This window comes from Buteo buteo, chromosome 7 (assembly GCF_964188355.1).
Source record: "Buteo buteo chromosome 7, bButBut1.hap1.1, whole genome shotgun sequence".
NCBI lineage: Eukaryota > Metazoa > Chordata > Aves > Accipitriformes > Accipitridae > Buteo > Buteo buteo.
Genome location: NC_134177.1, coordinates 32,913,005 through 32,928,610, shown reverse-complemented (window position 1 = coordinate 32,928,610; position 15,606 = coordinate 32,913,005). Strand labels below are relative to the sequence as shown.

The 15,606-nt window shown below is 46.8% G+C and overlaps 1 protein-coding gene across 3 annotated transcripts in view; it reads left to right on the top strand.

Annotated features, from left to right (window-relative positions):
• Nucleotides 1-15,606, top strand: part of BOK (BCL2 family apoptosis regulator BOK) — a 36,961-nt gene that overhangs the window by 17,353 nt on the left and 4,002 nt on the right. Inside the window, exons 3-5 of one of the 3 annotated variants that reach the window (XM_075032310.1) lie at nt 3,107-3,235; nt 10,479-10,642; nt 13,359-13,418. In XM_075032310.1, the coding sequence (XP_074888411.1) occupies nt 3,107-3,235; nt 10,479-10,642; nt 13,359-13,397 (332 nt within the window). In that variant the 3' untranslated portion in view covers nt 13,398-13,418. Of the gene's footprint in view, nt 1-3,106; nt 3,236-10,478; nt 10,643-12,139; nt 12,174-13,358; nt 13,419-15,606 lie in introns of those variants that run through there. The other 2 variants (XM_075032311.1, XM_075032309.1) reach the window with 2 other exon arrangements.

The window sequence follows — 15,606 nt, the reverse complement described above, 5'->3', positions numbered from 1 at the left end:
TGTGTGCTCAAGTCCAGCCATTTGTCTTTTGGGATGCTGACATCCTCATTCTTGGAAGTTGCTTCCAACATCCCTCTTTGCCTGCGGGCTGGTATATTAATTCATGTCTGGCTTGGAAACTACCACTAGCATTTGCATCTGATTTAATTACATCAACTTTCAAATAAGTCTGGTGAAGTAACCTTTTGCTGGGCCTAATGAACTCAGGACCAGGCTGGTCTCCCCACTTTCTCCCCTTTCTTTCTGCTTCTGTTTGATATTATCCCAAATTTCTTTTTAAGGCATAGCTGTGTTTCTTTTAACTGACTTTTTTTTTTTTTTCTTCATTTATTCTTTTTCTCTCCTGTGCTGACCAGTGGTTGTTTGGTCTTTGGGGTTTTTTTTGTTCTTCTGTCAATCTCACTGCCTCTTTTTTTCTCCATTTCTTCTCTGCCTGGGTTGGGGTTGAGACTTGTTTGCTTTCAACCAGATCTTCTGTGGGTGGCCAGGAGCATGTTAAAGGGCAAACAGGTGGCAGACTGGATCTGAAGGCGTCTTCTGGGTGACTCTCCTGTTACTTATTTGTGTCCAGATGGAAAGATTTGGCTGATAGTCCCAGGAACTTGTCGCCTTCTCTGAGCAAATCTGTTTGGAGAGCGCCATGTGGTACCCATGCAACAAGAAGGGTGAGCAGTCCTCCTTATTAGGATGAAGAGTTGTTTCTGTCCTGTTTGTTCAGAAACTCCACCTGCCACATGGCCTGTCCCTTTCTTTTCCCCTTTGCTGTTATAACCAGTACAAGGCTGAGTGGTATCCAGCCACCTTCTTTGCTGCTTACTAAGCAGTGCAACAAGCAAGACCAGTTTTTCCTCCATGATAGTGCTGAGAAGCCTGTGGAGATGAGAAGTTGGAGTATTTCCTAGCCCTCTTGCACACAGATTCCGATGAACTGGCTGGTGGGCCAGCAGAGGTGCTGGGCACAGGCAACGCAGCTGCAGTCTTGGGGAGTGATAGCCCATCAGCTCAGTGAGGCTTAACAGCTAATTAGTGCAATTAATGAGTCAGAGGTGGCAAAACCTAATGGTATGGCCAAATGAGACACTCCAGACCAACCTGCCATATGTGTCAGAGGTCTGGTTTATCTGAATTTGTCTCTTCTGTGGCCAAGACCCAGACAAGGGCCCTTTCACCTCTGCACTGAGCTTCTGCATGTGGGAACTGTCACTGCTGCCCTACTTGTTCCTCCATGATTACTGGAGGAAGGAGGAGAAGCATAGAAATTGCTCTAAATGTTGCAAAGTGCGCAGTTGGGCATCTGAACATGGAAACCAAAGATGGCCACCGATGTAATGTGCTGCTGGAGAAGTCCTGGGGCTGCCAGGGCATGGACTCTCCGTGAGCCTGGGACTGCTTTCTTCTGCTTTTCCTGTGCATTTCTTCCTCTGCTTGCTTTTGTCTGCCCTGTGCATTGCTGCAGGGCAGGGCCCGCTTTAGCAGCATATGTGCCTCCAACCAAAACCAGATCTCATCTGGGGCCTCCAGGCACTGCTTGTTAAAAGCTGTAATGGTGGCAGGCTACCAAGTGCTGATCCCAGCTTCCCATGCCTCCCTCTCGGCTAACCGCGGGCAGGGCTATCCCCATTTCCTTGCATTTACAGGGAAGCCTGTGTGCTCCCTGGGAGGAGAAAGCAGCTGTTGAGTAGTGCAAGTAATGTTTCCCCTTATCAGGGCTGACCATGTGTTGGCAGGGTTTCCTCTTGCCATCAGATTGTGTGGTACAATCCCACACACACAAAGGGCCCGGAGAGCTTGTCTGTGGAATTCTGTAGAGCTGGGCTTTGCCTGTACTGTGCTGCGTGCCAATTACCAGTTAGATGAATCAAGGTACAGTAGCTAATGACTCTCTAACAAGCTCCTGACTGGGGTGTCATCTTCCTTTTGGGTCCCCATCTAAATGAAATTTTCAGGAGGATCAGTTGCCCTCTGAGTAGGGCAAGTCATCTGGGTCTTGCAGTGGGATGTAAAGCTGTTGTGACAGCTCTCCTCTTCCCCTGGGTGCCCCAGAGCACCCTTGTGCAGGAGGAGGATGCAGAGCATCCTTCTAAATCTAAACCAAATAGGACTCTCCGTGCACAAAGGGCCTTGGTCCCATGCAACCTTTGCATCGTGTAACGCTTCTACAGCAGCTGTGCAACCCTTGTTAAGTATCTGTGAACCCCTATAGAGAGAGAAATCCATTGGAAACTGGGCTTTATTAATTCTACTGTTCAAAAATGGTTTGTTTTGCTACAGAGGAAAAGCTTTACTGCTCTTGCCCAGGCTCCATAGTGCAAACCTGTGGGAGGGAGGAGGTTCTCTGCTTGTCCTTGGTATGTCCATCTTGGTCTTCAAGCTAGCCTAACACCTCCAACCATTTCCCAGATGGGGAGGAAACAACCTGGAGGTGAAAGCACGTGTCTCTGTGTGTGTCAGGAACCTTGTTGCTGAGGAGTCAGCCAGGCAAACGAACATCTCTAACTGTTTGGCAGAGAGAAAGAAATCCACATCATCACTCGGTGCCTGTGTGAGCATAATATAGCTGAGCTGATAGTCTCTCTGCTCAATTAATGTTGTGCAGTTCTGGGTGGATCCTTGGCTTTCATCAGCTTCCAGCATTCTTGAGTCGCTCTTATCATGAGGCTTTTTTGTACAAGTCTGATGGGGTGTTGAGAAAGGGCGTATCTCTCAAAAGCTTACATAGATGTACATGCCTCCTTTTCACTTCCGAAGAAAAATGAGATGGTTTTGCTTATCTGAGGCCTCCTGTGTTGGAGGAAAGGCAGGCAGCCAGCCTGGGAGCATCACTTATATCAGGGATTACTGCAGCCACTCCACTGGTACGGGGCCACTGCCTGTCCCCATGCCATTTAGAAGTCCCAGGTGCAGAGGATAGTAGGAAAGCAGGGTGCAGGTGGCAGGGGGTTGCATCTAAATGACCCCAAGCATTCTGCTGCCTGTTTAAATCAAGGTGGAGCTGGCGTTAAATCTTTTTGGCTGAAGGGATACATGGGGTGGCCCCAGCTGTAACTCCTACACAGTGAGAGCAGGACTTGGTGTTCTGTGTGCTGACTCCTGACTTTGTTTCCAGGGGATGAGCTGGAATACATTCGCCCCAACGTCTACCGGAATATCGCCCGCCAATTGAACATCTCGCTGCACTCGGAGACGGTGGTGACGGACGCCTTTCTGGCAGTAGCTGCGCAGATTTTCACTGCAGGTACTGTGCCCTGACAGATATGCAGACAGGGCTGGGCAGAAAGGAACAGGATGGAGCCATGCCCCTTGGAGAAGGCATGTTTCTGGGATAGCCTGCAAGATGGGGCCTGGTTTCTGAAAGGGCTGTGGGCAGTCTGGCAGTGTGCCCTGCTTTAATGATTAATGAGAGCTCCTCTATGCTCTGTGGTTCTGGCAGGGAAATGCCCTGTTTTATTATATCCTCCTGGCAGGTTCTCGCTCATTCTAGAAGGCATCTCCTGCCCTTCCTCATTAGGAGGTGGTATTACCTCATTGCACAGGGAGGTCACTCATTCCAAGCTCCTTTGCTCATCATTGGCAACCAGAGAAGATTCATTACATGGGAGTCTCCCATGTTCCAGCTCATGCTGCTGATGCTAGGAGCCAGAACCAACTCATCACAAGGGAGTTCCTTTCTTTCTGGCTTCCTTTTCCCCAGCAATAGCCAGAACTGCAATGGAGCCTGCTGCTTCCAGTTGCTGCTTCTCCTTTCTCATACTCAGAGAGACAGGAGCCTTGGCCCTCGAGGCTAGCTGTTCCAGACAAGCAGGTGCTTTGAGCTTTCTCACTGCTTAGACATGAATGTTCTTCTGCTTCTCTTTGGTCCCAGAGGTGACTGTCAAAAGCAAAGATACGCTCTGTGCTACGTTCCTGTGAGGGAACCTCAGCCTCCCTGAAAACAGTCCCTGCCTGTGATTGGGAATGCAGTCTGGGGGAATCAAGGGAAGAGAAACATTTTAGATGGAGATTTAGGTCAGGCAAGTCCTGACGCCATTGTAGGTTTTCTGCAATGTCTCATTGTGTTGTCCATGAGAGGAACAGTAGGTGTTAGAGACTGGAAACAAACAAATGAATAAAAAGAAAAAAAACAAAGACAACTACTTGCTGATAGCATAGTAGTGTGAAAACTTCCCAGATCAGGGAAACTGATGCTGTGTCATAGGAAATGGATGGAATTGGATTCTGTGGCTAGTTCTGCAGCCCTCAGCATCCTTTCAGAGCATGCCTGGAATGCAGATTGCCTTTGTGCTTGGCTGGCTTGGGAGGCCATATGGGCTTGGAAAGCCATATGGGCTTGGAAAGCAAGAGCTGGGCAAGTATGGCGGGAATGTCTGAGCATGGCTGTGTTCAAAGTGCAGGTGCCCTGTCTTGTCACTTAGTGCAGAGCTTTACTTGCATCAAAGCTTATAGAAAAATGAAGTTCAAGTCTACAGGCTCAGGTATTTGCATTGCAGGTAAGTAGGTTATCTTCTTAGATGACTATAGCTGACTACATCAGAACTGGCCCACCTCCAAAGCTGAAGTGACACAGGGAATTAAGCCAGAAAGGTGGATGGCTGCAGGTAGAGCAGACTGTGCATGCTGCTATGCTGCATAAACATGATGCTGGGGAGAAAGCCCTACTGGCTTCTGGGAGTCCTGCTCTCACCAATGTATATTGACAGATTCATTGAGAGCTGCATTTTTTTGTGTTCTTCAAATTCTCAGCTCAGCAGTGAAGTGAAAAGTGTGGATGGTTTAAAATGGTTTTGTTGAAAGTAAAGCTAGAAATTGTAATTCTTGGTTCTAAACTTGGGGTTTTCAGGTTAGTAAGAATGGGATCTGCACTCAGCCCTTTGAGGCTAGCAATGCTAGAGTCTTTAGGAACGTGGCAGAAGCCCAGGCTCAAGCTCTGTTGCTAGTGTTGCCCCTCATCTGGGGACACCGTGCTGCATAAATGGCTGGCAGGTGGCTGGCTGCGCAGGGGATGGATTCAAACCTTCCCAGTGCTCTGTATGCTCTGTTTTTTGTTCTTTTTCAGCTCTGCCTCAGAGTGGCTAACAGGATAACCTATGAGTGTGAAGCTGGGGCTGTGTATTCAATTGCTTTTATCAATTCGGTATTGTAACTTCTTTTGCTAGAAGGGTGCTGAATGGCAGAGGGGGAGGAGTTTGCTGATTTTTAACATTCCTGGATCCCAATTGCAGTCTCAAGACTCAGCATTTAATGCTAAATCCAGCAAATCAGAGTTGGCTGTGGCAGCCAGACATTCATTCCTATTTTTTTTTCAGAGTTCAGAGGAAAGAGGCTCTTACTGAGCAAAAGAAACCAGAGACTCAAGTGCAGTCTGAGTTTTCATGCCAATTACCAATGGCTAAAGCATCTCAGCATATTTTTCACTATCCAGTTTATTAAGAAAACAGCTACAGCCTGACACTGCAGTGCCTAGGCAGTTGGGGGAGCCCCATTAGTCACTCGCAATGCCTTTCCAGAAAGGGAGTGGGGGATTTTGACCCTATCTTGCTGGAGAAGTTATCTCCTCAGTCTTTTACATGGCCTTCTTCCACACTCTGGTCTGGTTTTGAGTCTTCACACTGTAGCTCTGGCTGTGCTCACTTTCTGTCCATGCTGTCTACAAGTCTTGACTAAGCACAAGCCCTACATAGACCTCTCAAGAAGGCAAGACTGAGGACATCTGGCATACTTGTTGGTCCCACTGCATAGGTACATTGTGCCATATTCGACTTTAGAGCATTGTCTGTTCCAGTTATCTCAGGTTTGTCTTTTCTCTGGTGTAGCAAGGACAGCTTGAATCCCAATTATAGCGAGGTTAACAGCTGAGAATATAGGCAGAAAGGGAGCAGGTCACAGACCATGGTACGGCTCAAGTTGTGTTTTGCTTCCCTGTTTCCATACAACCTGTTAGTTATTCAGGGCAAGGAGAGCTTATCTGTGTGGAGACTGGCACTGCAGAGCCCTGACCTGCTTTGGATGTTGAAGAATCTGCAGCAGCATCACCTCTGTGACAATACCGGTGGCTCTGGTGTGTGGTCCAAAGCTGCTCTGCAGCCAGCAAGAGACTTTCCACTGACTTTAACAGGCTTTGGATTGGGGCCTGGCTGAGCTGTTTAAATAAATCCCAGAAGGATGGGGTCACTTAGTGGAAAAACAAGCAGAAAAGGGAGATGCATTTTCCTTTCCTAAAGGAAACAGTTTCCTGTAGTTGGTAAGGGCTGCTAGGCATGAGGGCTCTTTAAAAGCTTTCATCCTGATTTTGTATTGGTTTGGGTGCTTGTCAGTTTTTAATCAAGAGTGCTTGGGCTGAAGTGAACCCTGTACGACAAGGATGCATGGTTAATGGGTTCTTGGGAGAAAATACTTTCCCCTGCAGGAGCAAATGCTGTTAGAAATGCATCCCACCGGTTCCTCATTGCATAGGCCTTATGAGTTGAGCTTCCTGCCTTTTGTACATCCCTCTTGGCATTTTCTCTCCACCAGAGGAAAGTATATTGTATCTGGCTATATTCTCCCAGCTGTTGAAATGTAGCACTTTGATCATGTTTCTCTTAGGACTGATTTGCAAGTTAGGTTTTGATGCTGAGTGGAGCAGAGGGAAGTTTATTTGAGTAACCGTGTATAGTGTGGTGCTCTGAGACTCTGCACAGTCATGTCTCATGGCTTCTTGAGCTCTCCCCTGGGGCAGGCAAGCTGAAATGCAGTGGGAACACTTTCAAGAGCGGTCCTCTCCTGCTAATTCATTTTCCCCTGGGCTCGCCAGTGTTTACATGCCTTCAGCTCCATGACTGGCCTTGAGTCTGAAACTTGTATTTCTTATTTTTTAAAATGCCTTCTAAGAAGCTTTTCACTTTTTCCGTGTCCTTTTGTTCCATCTCTGTGAGCAGAACTTTCAAAGCTTTCTCTGTTTTTTATCACTCCTTTCTGGACCAGTTTTCCATTCCCTCTTGTTGTTAGCTCCTGTGCATGCTAGTCCGCACAGCAGGAAGCTGTGAATAGATTGTCTCGCTTGGTGATGAGTGCCCATTTCACCCAAAGTGGATGGCAGCCAGACCTTTTGAGGAATTTGCAGCAAGACAATGCGTCTTCTCTGCTCATGTGCACTGGCCAGATGCAATTCCAGCTTATACTGAGGGACACATCAAGCTAGCATCACCCTGACCCTGGTCTGGACATCACAGAGGGCAGAGGCGCTGCTCTCTCAGTAGGTTGTGCTCCTCTACCCCTGCCAAGGGGGTCCTTGAGAGAGAAAAGTTAATGGAGCTGGTGTCCTGGAAAACTGCAGATGGGGGCTGCTGTGGCCCATTCCCCTGGGGCTGGGTGGCTGCTAGAGCCTTCCTGGGGCAGAGGGACTGGCCACAGGCATGGCCCAGCTTCGATCTAGAGCAGCTCTTAGGGGTGTCTGCTCTTCCCTTGCTTCAGGCCTCCCCTACAATGTCTTGTGCAAACAAGAGCATAAGCTGAGCCCTCCCGTCTCGGGTGAGGAGCCCAGCCAGCTGTTTCCATCTTCTGCTTCCAGCAGTGGCAATAGGAGTTTCCATGCAGAGAAATCAGGAGGGGATTTCCTCCTCCCTCACCCCCATGGCCCAGCTCTGCCAGTAACAGGAAAAGCAGACTGAAAGATTGGTTTGACCCTTACAGGCATGCTCTGTAAAGAGGAGGATAATGGGAAGTGACCGCTGAGCCCTTCACATCCATCACCACGATAAGCATTGGCCAACAGCTTACCCTCTTTCTGCTGCCTGTGTGAAATGGAGAAGGGCTCTGTCTGTGTGCTGGGGAAGCGTTCACCTCGTGCAAGTCCTGCAGCAAGCAACACTACATAGCAACCTTGGCAGGGAACCCAGAGCTGAAGGGCTTTCTCTCCATCCTCGCTGGGAGGAGATCCCTGGACTGATATGTCTGTAGAGCAAACTGCTTTCCTGTGTACTAGTGAAATCATGGGTCTAGGTTGTGGATACACTTTTCTTCTGTTGGAAAGAGAAACTTGGATTTAAAACAAAGCTAATTGAGACTGCAGCCATCTTTTCCTACCAGGGTGGCCTCAGCCCCCGTCAGTCTTAGTTACTGCCATGTAAATGTCTCAAAGCTAATGGACTTGCTTCAGATGCTTAAGAAAGAGCGCTGTCAGTAAAAGCTTGGGAATAAGACAAGTGAACTCTTCCCTGGAATTTTGGGTAACTTTGGCTCATGTCACTGAAGATGCAAGGAGCCACATTTCGGCAGGGGTGGAGAACTGTAAAAAATTGACTTACACTAAAGCTGTATAAGTATAAGCCAGCTGAAGCTCTGGTTCAGGAGGCTGTGGTCAGCAAGAGGTAACCTTTAAGGCCTCTTTCATTGGGTGGAGAGGTATTGACTTTTAACAGGACAGCCTCTTTCTTGCCAGGAGAAGCCCTCTGTCTAGTGTTTTCTCATGTGGTTTCATAGCCTCTTCCTGGCCTGTTCTGCTGGCTGTCATGGTGACACGCAATGTGAGAAAGACAGATAAATAGTGTGAATACCACACAGGCAGTGAACTTCCTGAGTGGCAGCTCTGGGGAAGGGATGTTGCAGGGCCTACTCAGAAAATAAAATCAGAATAACAGCCAATTTAGCTATATTAGTAACTTCCTCTGATCTTGGAGAGTATCACAGGAGACTCTGAGCTACTGCTGTTACTGTTGCTACAGAGCCTCACAAAAGGATCATCTGTAGATTTTGATCTTGTATCAGTCATGAGTGAAAAATGGCTTTTTTGGAACACTGAATGGATTTTCTTCAGTCTAACAAGCCATTCCTGTGGCTGACATTTTAACAGTTTCTCTGAAGGTTAGTACTTGCTTAAAAAAAAAAAAAAAAAAAAGGCAAGGAATTCCTAAAAGCGTTAGTGTGAGCATTCCTTTTGAGGCACTAAGTGGAAGGATTGTGGAAATGCTCTGAAACCTGTGTGTATTGTAAAGGAATGCGGGGAGCTCTGCTGCACTGTGAACAGGCATGAGGAGTCTGGAGCTCCATCCCAAAGAGAAGGGTCGGGGTGCCTTGGGATCTGGGAGTGCAATGAAGGGAAGAGGGAGACTCTTCACTGCATTTAAATTGTGTTTAAGGGTTTGCTTTCTTAGCTGATAGATTGCTGAGTGCATCCAGTTTTCTGATCATGTGTTTAAGCCCTTCTGGTCCTTAGAGCTAGTGACTGAACTAATCTTTCCTTCCTCTCACCTGCTTGCTTTCTTGTTGCAGCCCAGCAAGAACAGCTTTGTGTGGTTTTTAAATACTGAAACTTGGCTTCTGACTACATTTGGGAGAGACCTTGGACAGGTTCCACAGAGACTTAACACTGTAAAATACTTCACAATATACTTGTCAAATACTGCTATTCCAGACAATAAAGTGAGGGGGGAATTCAGCTTCCTAGCGGATCCAAAGGAAATCCATGTGCCATTGTGCTGTTGTAGTTGTTCTGCATGGGTGCAGAAAGGTTGTATTTCCAGGTCACTGGTCCTGATAAAAGCCTGATGAGGGACTGCTGGCTGCAATATTCAAGCATGGAGGATTTATGCCCAGTGCTGTTGGTAAAGTGCAGGGGAGACCCAGGGAGGTTTTCTGGTACCAAGAGCTGAGCTCGAGCGCTTATCGCTAGCACTAACAGGAAGATGACTGCTGCTGGGACAACTTCCATGGAGCATTCACTGCTGGCAGGTCACCCTAGCAGGAAGGCTGTTTTCTGGGAGATTAGATAACTGACTGACACTCTGTCCCTGCCCTGCCTTCAGTGGGATAGGAGATGCAGTGTTAAGTATTGAAGGCAGAGTGGCAAAACTCTTGAAGTTACCTGGTTTTCAGGTGGAGACTGAGGTGTACTCCTTACATCAAGGAGGATGCAACCATCTTGGCCCTGTAGCTTTGCCTCCCTTTTTTGCTTGTGTCATGGTAGAACTGACTGAAGATGCCTATCTCATGTGCGCTTTGTGTGTCACATTGGAACAGTCTCCTCTGATCTAGAAAAAAACCCCAGGAATGCTTTGTCTTAAGGATGTTTAAGAGTTGTGCTGGTGACAAAACCCCCAGGTTGCTCAAACTCTTTGAATTCAATCACCTCTTGTGCAGCATGTGCACCACCACGGTTTATATTGCCATTAACTCTCAGCCATGCACATCTTCCCTATTTTGATGATGCCTTTGGGCTGCTTTCTCCAAAGCTGTGCACTCAGCATTCAGAGGGGGTCAAAGCATGCCCAGGGCAGATCATTTAATTCTGCTTCTCCAGGTGGAGAGTTTTCCCCAATCCTGGTGCCTTAGTATTTCTTTTCCACCAGGGTGGAAAGCATGCAGAACTGTGACTGCACCTGAACTCAGAGCTGCACGCATGCCGTGTGGGCATGTGTAATGAAGGAGAGCCATTTCCTTTTAATTATTCAAGACTGAGCTATGTGTGCGTGTGTAAATCTGAATGACCTTTCTTCTTTTCATAGGCATCACATGGGGCAAGGTTGTGTCTCTCTACGCTGTGGCAGCTGGGCTGGCAGTGGACTGTGTGCGGCATGCACAGCCAGCCATGGTTCACACCATTGTAGATTGCCTGGGAGAGTTTGTCCGCAAGACCTTGGTGACATGGCTGAAAAGGAGAGGAGGCTGGGTAAGAGATGCTATCTGATCAAGTTTGCTTCCACATATGCAGACCAGAAAATATCCTGGTTAATGAGAGTGTGCCCACTGCAGCTTTATGCAGAAAAAAAAATGGATTAGATTCTCTTCTATAGCCCTGTGGCCACCACTGTCCTACTTGCCCCTGTGCTAGACTCCATATAGCTCTGTTACTGCCTCATGGTCCCATCCTCAACAACATCAGCTATTCTGGTCCTCAGCTTCCTGCATAGCTGTGCCAGACAAATTCAATCCTGACCCACCAGGGCTTCTTCTGTTCCTGACCTGAATATCCCTGGAGCTGCCAGCCAGTCATAGTGGAAGACTGTAAATAAGGATCATTCTCTTGGGCAGCTGTTTTCTAGAAACTGAAAAAAATGAGTCCTGCCAACTTAATTCCCCTTTCACCTGCCCCACAGTTCCCCAAGTTAAAGCTTAGTATATTAATGTGACTTGCCACTATAAGGAATTTTAAAGGGATATTAAAACCTGATAGTTTGTGCCATTCCTTGACCTGACCCTGATTACGCTCCATGAATAAGTCCTTCTGATGTAGCTCAAATTGTAGCACACTTATGCTTTGAAGGGCACTCATAACACCCATCGACAGTGGGGGGGCTCATGGCTCTGTCACTGGCCTGCTCTGAGACTGTGGGTAAGGCACGGTGCTGCTCTGCATTGGAGGGTAGCTCCATATCATATGGCTTTAAGCATCTGATTTCTTTGGTTCTCCCTGTACTCAGTGGGAAATACAATGCTCCTGTGGAGGATGGTTCAGAGTAAGAGCTTTACTTTGGTGCTGTGGAATAGCCAGACACCTTTCTAGTGACCTCCTCAGGAGACTGAGATGACTGGTTGGCTATGTTAGCGGTTGGCAGCTGGGTGATGTATGTACCAGGGTCTCTGTGCCTTTCTGGCAGGGATATAGACACTCCTTGGAGCGATACAGCCCAAAGCACTTTGGTGTACTGCCTGGCAGATGCTGCCTGGAGCTAAATATTGCCATATGACAGCACTGAGCTCATGGGACATCTTGTTCCCAAGGCACACGCTCTTTCCAGACTGAGCCACAGTGGCAAGCTCTCTCCTTTCCAAGAGGTGATATTTATTCCTGAGCCGTCAGGAAGTGGTCAGGCTCCCCACTCTGCACAGACCTGGAGAGAGGGAGATGTCTTTTCTAAACTGAGCTTTGCTGCTCTGTGCTGAGACTTCCCAAGTGTGCCTGTAGCTGATTCAGTCACCTAGTTTCTCCAGGAATGAAGGCACCTTTTTGATGAAGGGCAACTGGAAAAGTAGTGTTGTTCTGATTTTGGATCCCTTGCATTTACTAAGTGTAATTGCCACCTTAAATCATCCCTGCCCTCTCTAAAACTGCATGACCTTGAGGCCAACTGAGTCAGGGAACTGTTTGGTTGAGCTGAAAAGTAACCTTTGATTTGAATGCCCTGATCTGTTTCATTTTGCGTCTGCACAAATAATTGTGCCGAAGTAGGTGAAGAGGATATCCTGGGAAAGCAACTGAGTAAGTAGCACCGTTCCTGCCTGTGAAAACCCTGCCTCAGTATCATTTGAGGCTTACTTTAACTGGGTACCTGTAGAGCTGGTTGAAATATATTATCTGAAACCATTTTTCCTTTGGAAAAAATCCAGTTGCAGTAAAATTGAAATGTGGCATAGGAATGTGTCTCCTCCTAATTTCCAACTAATTTTTTTTTCTTTGTTTTGGTAAAACATGCATGTTCTGATAAGTTAGCATCTTGTTTTAATTTTTGTATTACATTGTTAGAGTTCAAAACAGGGTGTTTTGATAGTTCCAAATGGATATTTTTTGAAAGGTTGTTGCATAGCAAACAAGCTGCAAAACCCATCCACAGACCAGAAATGGTTCTTTGCAGCTGAGGAGATAAGTCCTGTCCACTGCCAGCTCCTTCTGCTGATCATCCCTCTTTGGATGGCCAGCGCGTTGCTATTGCAGTTGCTGTACCTACGGTGCTTGCTCCTGGGATCTGGCCCTAAGAAAGGGAAGCCAATCTCACTGCCCCCAGTCAAACAAAACGACTGTAAAAGCTGCTGGGTTGTGCTGATTACGGCCTGTGTCCAGTATCCTTATCAGCACTTTCGGGCTGCAACAAGGAGATATTTTCCCTCTAGAAATGAGTGGTTCCTTCAGTCTGGGGAAAGGCTGCTAATCCTCTTGCCATCTTGTGCTGTGCTTCCCTGAATGTTCTTCCTCTTGATCTATGCACTGCAGTGTGAAATTTCCCAGCCTTGTTCACAAATGGGTCAGGCGAAACAGCTCTGTAGAGGGGACCTTTTCATCTGCTGCCTGACCTAGCTGGTTGTTGGTTTATCTTGGCATGGAGTCCTTGTTTCCCCTGTGCATATGGCCCCTGTCTCTTACGTGTTGGTTCAGGTTGAGGCTGCCAAAAGGAGCCACTATGCTCCGAGCTGTTTCAGAAAAGCTACTGTGGAGACCTTGGAAAGGCATTTGAAAATCTCCACTCAGCTGTAGGTTCCCATACTGCTTCCACAGGGTGCAGAAAGACCCTACCCCCCCAAAGCCCAACCCAAAACAAACCTCTTGGGAGAAACAAGAAATGTTTAATCCTTTGAGGCATCATCTCTCCCTGGGGAGAGTTTGCAGCCTCAGTAGTGGCTTTTCAGTAGAATAGAAAGGGGTTTTTTATTATTATTATTTTTTTCCACAGCTGTTACATACATTTGCTACAGAGGAGCATGAGACTTGAACTTGTTTCAATAATTAACAGGTGAGGATCAAACTGCCATTGCAACAGTTTATCAATGCCTCACAAGACTCAAAGACCTGTTTTATTAAGTAGCTTTGACATTTTCAACTCCAGTGCCTTATCAGGTATGCTTTATTTGGACAACAATAGCTAAGGCAATTGTTAAACAGCTGAGCAATTTGTTTATCTAAGCAAACACGATACAAATTTGTAAGTGCTTCTGACTGCAGCTCCTCTTGCTTAGCCGCAAAGATTAGCTGCAGTGAGGTCATTGCCTTTGGTAGGGCACAGCACAGCTTTAAGGAGTTCACACATTCTCACCTGGAAGTTAACCCTCTGCACGTATTTGGGCCTTGTACTGGTTCACATGAGGCACTAACGCCCTTCAGAGCTTAGGTTTCTTATTGATCAGCTACCCTAACATCTGACTACATGTTCAGACAGGTACTTGCACATCATGACTTTTCTTGAGAAAAGAGACAGCATGACACAACTGTTTTAAATAAGACGCCATGCCAGTCCCTAAAATTGGACAGGCTGAATCAGCTCAGACTTTTTTCAAATGCAAATGGGGTGAGTTTGCTAAGCTATCACAGAAAGCATTTAGGCAGACCCATTTTACTTTCCTCCACAATACAGAGAAAGTACCTATAACCACCAGTGCTACATTGCAGCATCTTCTGTTATGTGCTGTCTTGGCTGTTTGCTACGTTTGCTTGTGCTTTTGTAGCTATAGGCAGCAGCATTTCCACACCTTGGTGTTCAGCCTCAGGAGCAGTCCATGTGCTGATTCAGCTTCCTCCTGTCATCGTGTTTCTTCCCATTCTTGCATGCCTGTATTCATTCCTCCAGCAATCTCTACTTGTCAGTTATTCGTGGGCTCATCATCTCCTAATGTTCCCCGCAGAACAGTGGTGCAGAGTGATTCAGCGTGCCAGCCTTTCAGACTTCCTCGTGAGGGAGGAACTGCTGGAACTGTGTGGGAGGCTGTTGAGGCTGCTGTCAACAGACCTTTGGTCTGTAGATGACGGTGGAGTCAGTGCAGCTGTACTCACTAACCAGACACAGGGATTTGACTCTTCAGTTACCCTTTTGTTTTCTTGTAATTATTATCAAGGTGGGTCAGGCGAGGCTCACCCATGTCTTGAACAAAGGGGAAATACTGGTTGCAGTATTGTTGCAGCATTCAGCATCTCTTGTGTCCCATTTTATGGGAGGATCATCTCAGGGTTGAGAGTCTGACTTCCCTCTGCTTGGTCAATGAGACACTTGTGTTAGAAGGCAAACTTGGAAGACTGCTGAGCTAAGCTTGTAATGAAAAAGCTTTGGGGGCTGATGAATATTTACCTTCTTTGTGACCCGATTCTTGTTCACATTTGCCACCCAAAAGCCATTTCTGAAAACCGCATCAAGTTGATATGCTAACAGTGCTCCCTCTGTTACAGAACTACAGTCCATATCTCCTTGTGCTAGGCTGAAGTTTAACCACAAACTCAATTATATTGCTGGCAGAACTTTAATTTGTTTCCCCCACCAGAAGGTGCAATTTTCTATCTACCTCTGTCCTGTTCACTTTACCCTCCAGATACTTTCCACCTTCTCCTCCCAATGCCAGCTGAGATCCTGTCTTCATGAATTTGCTGGATTGTTGTTATTTTTTATTCATTGCAGGCCAGCTTCTATTCTTGTTAATACTTGAAACCAGCTGCCCAAGTGATCTTTAAATCTGGCCCACGCGTCTGGGAGGCATCTCTGCCAGCATACATATTTCCACAAACAAAGCTTGTATTGCTTTAGATTTAAATTGGGGGTTGGCTTGCTTGAATGAGTTCCAAATAAAACATTAAGGCAAGAGAAAAAGTGCAAGTAGCTTGCTGCTGATACTAAGCAGGACAACCTCTGGGAAGCATCTTGCTTTATAGAAAAAGATGAGAATGCTAATATTGCCAAGGCTTCCTAACCCTTTTCAAAAGGGGAAGAAACTTTCTTTTATTTAGCTATTCAAAATGGAAAATGCTTGATAATGATCTGTAACATTTCTTCCCCCAAGGGTGGCTGAAAAGGGGGATACTTCACCTTGTTGATGCAGAATGAAGAAAGTGTATTTCACAGAGCTCTTGAGCCTGATTTAATAACTTGCAGTGTGTGGAAGTGTCAGAGCAAGCATTTGTGGCTGTTGACGGTCTGGCAAAGCGGTGCTGCAGCTGTG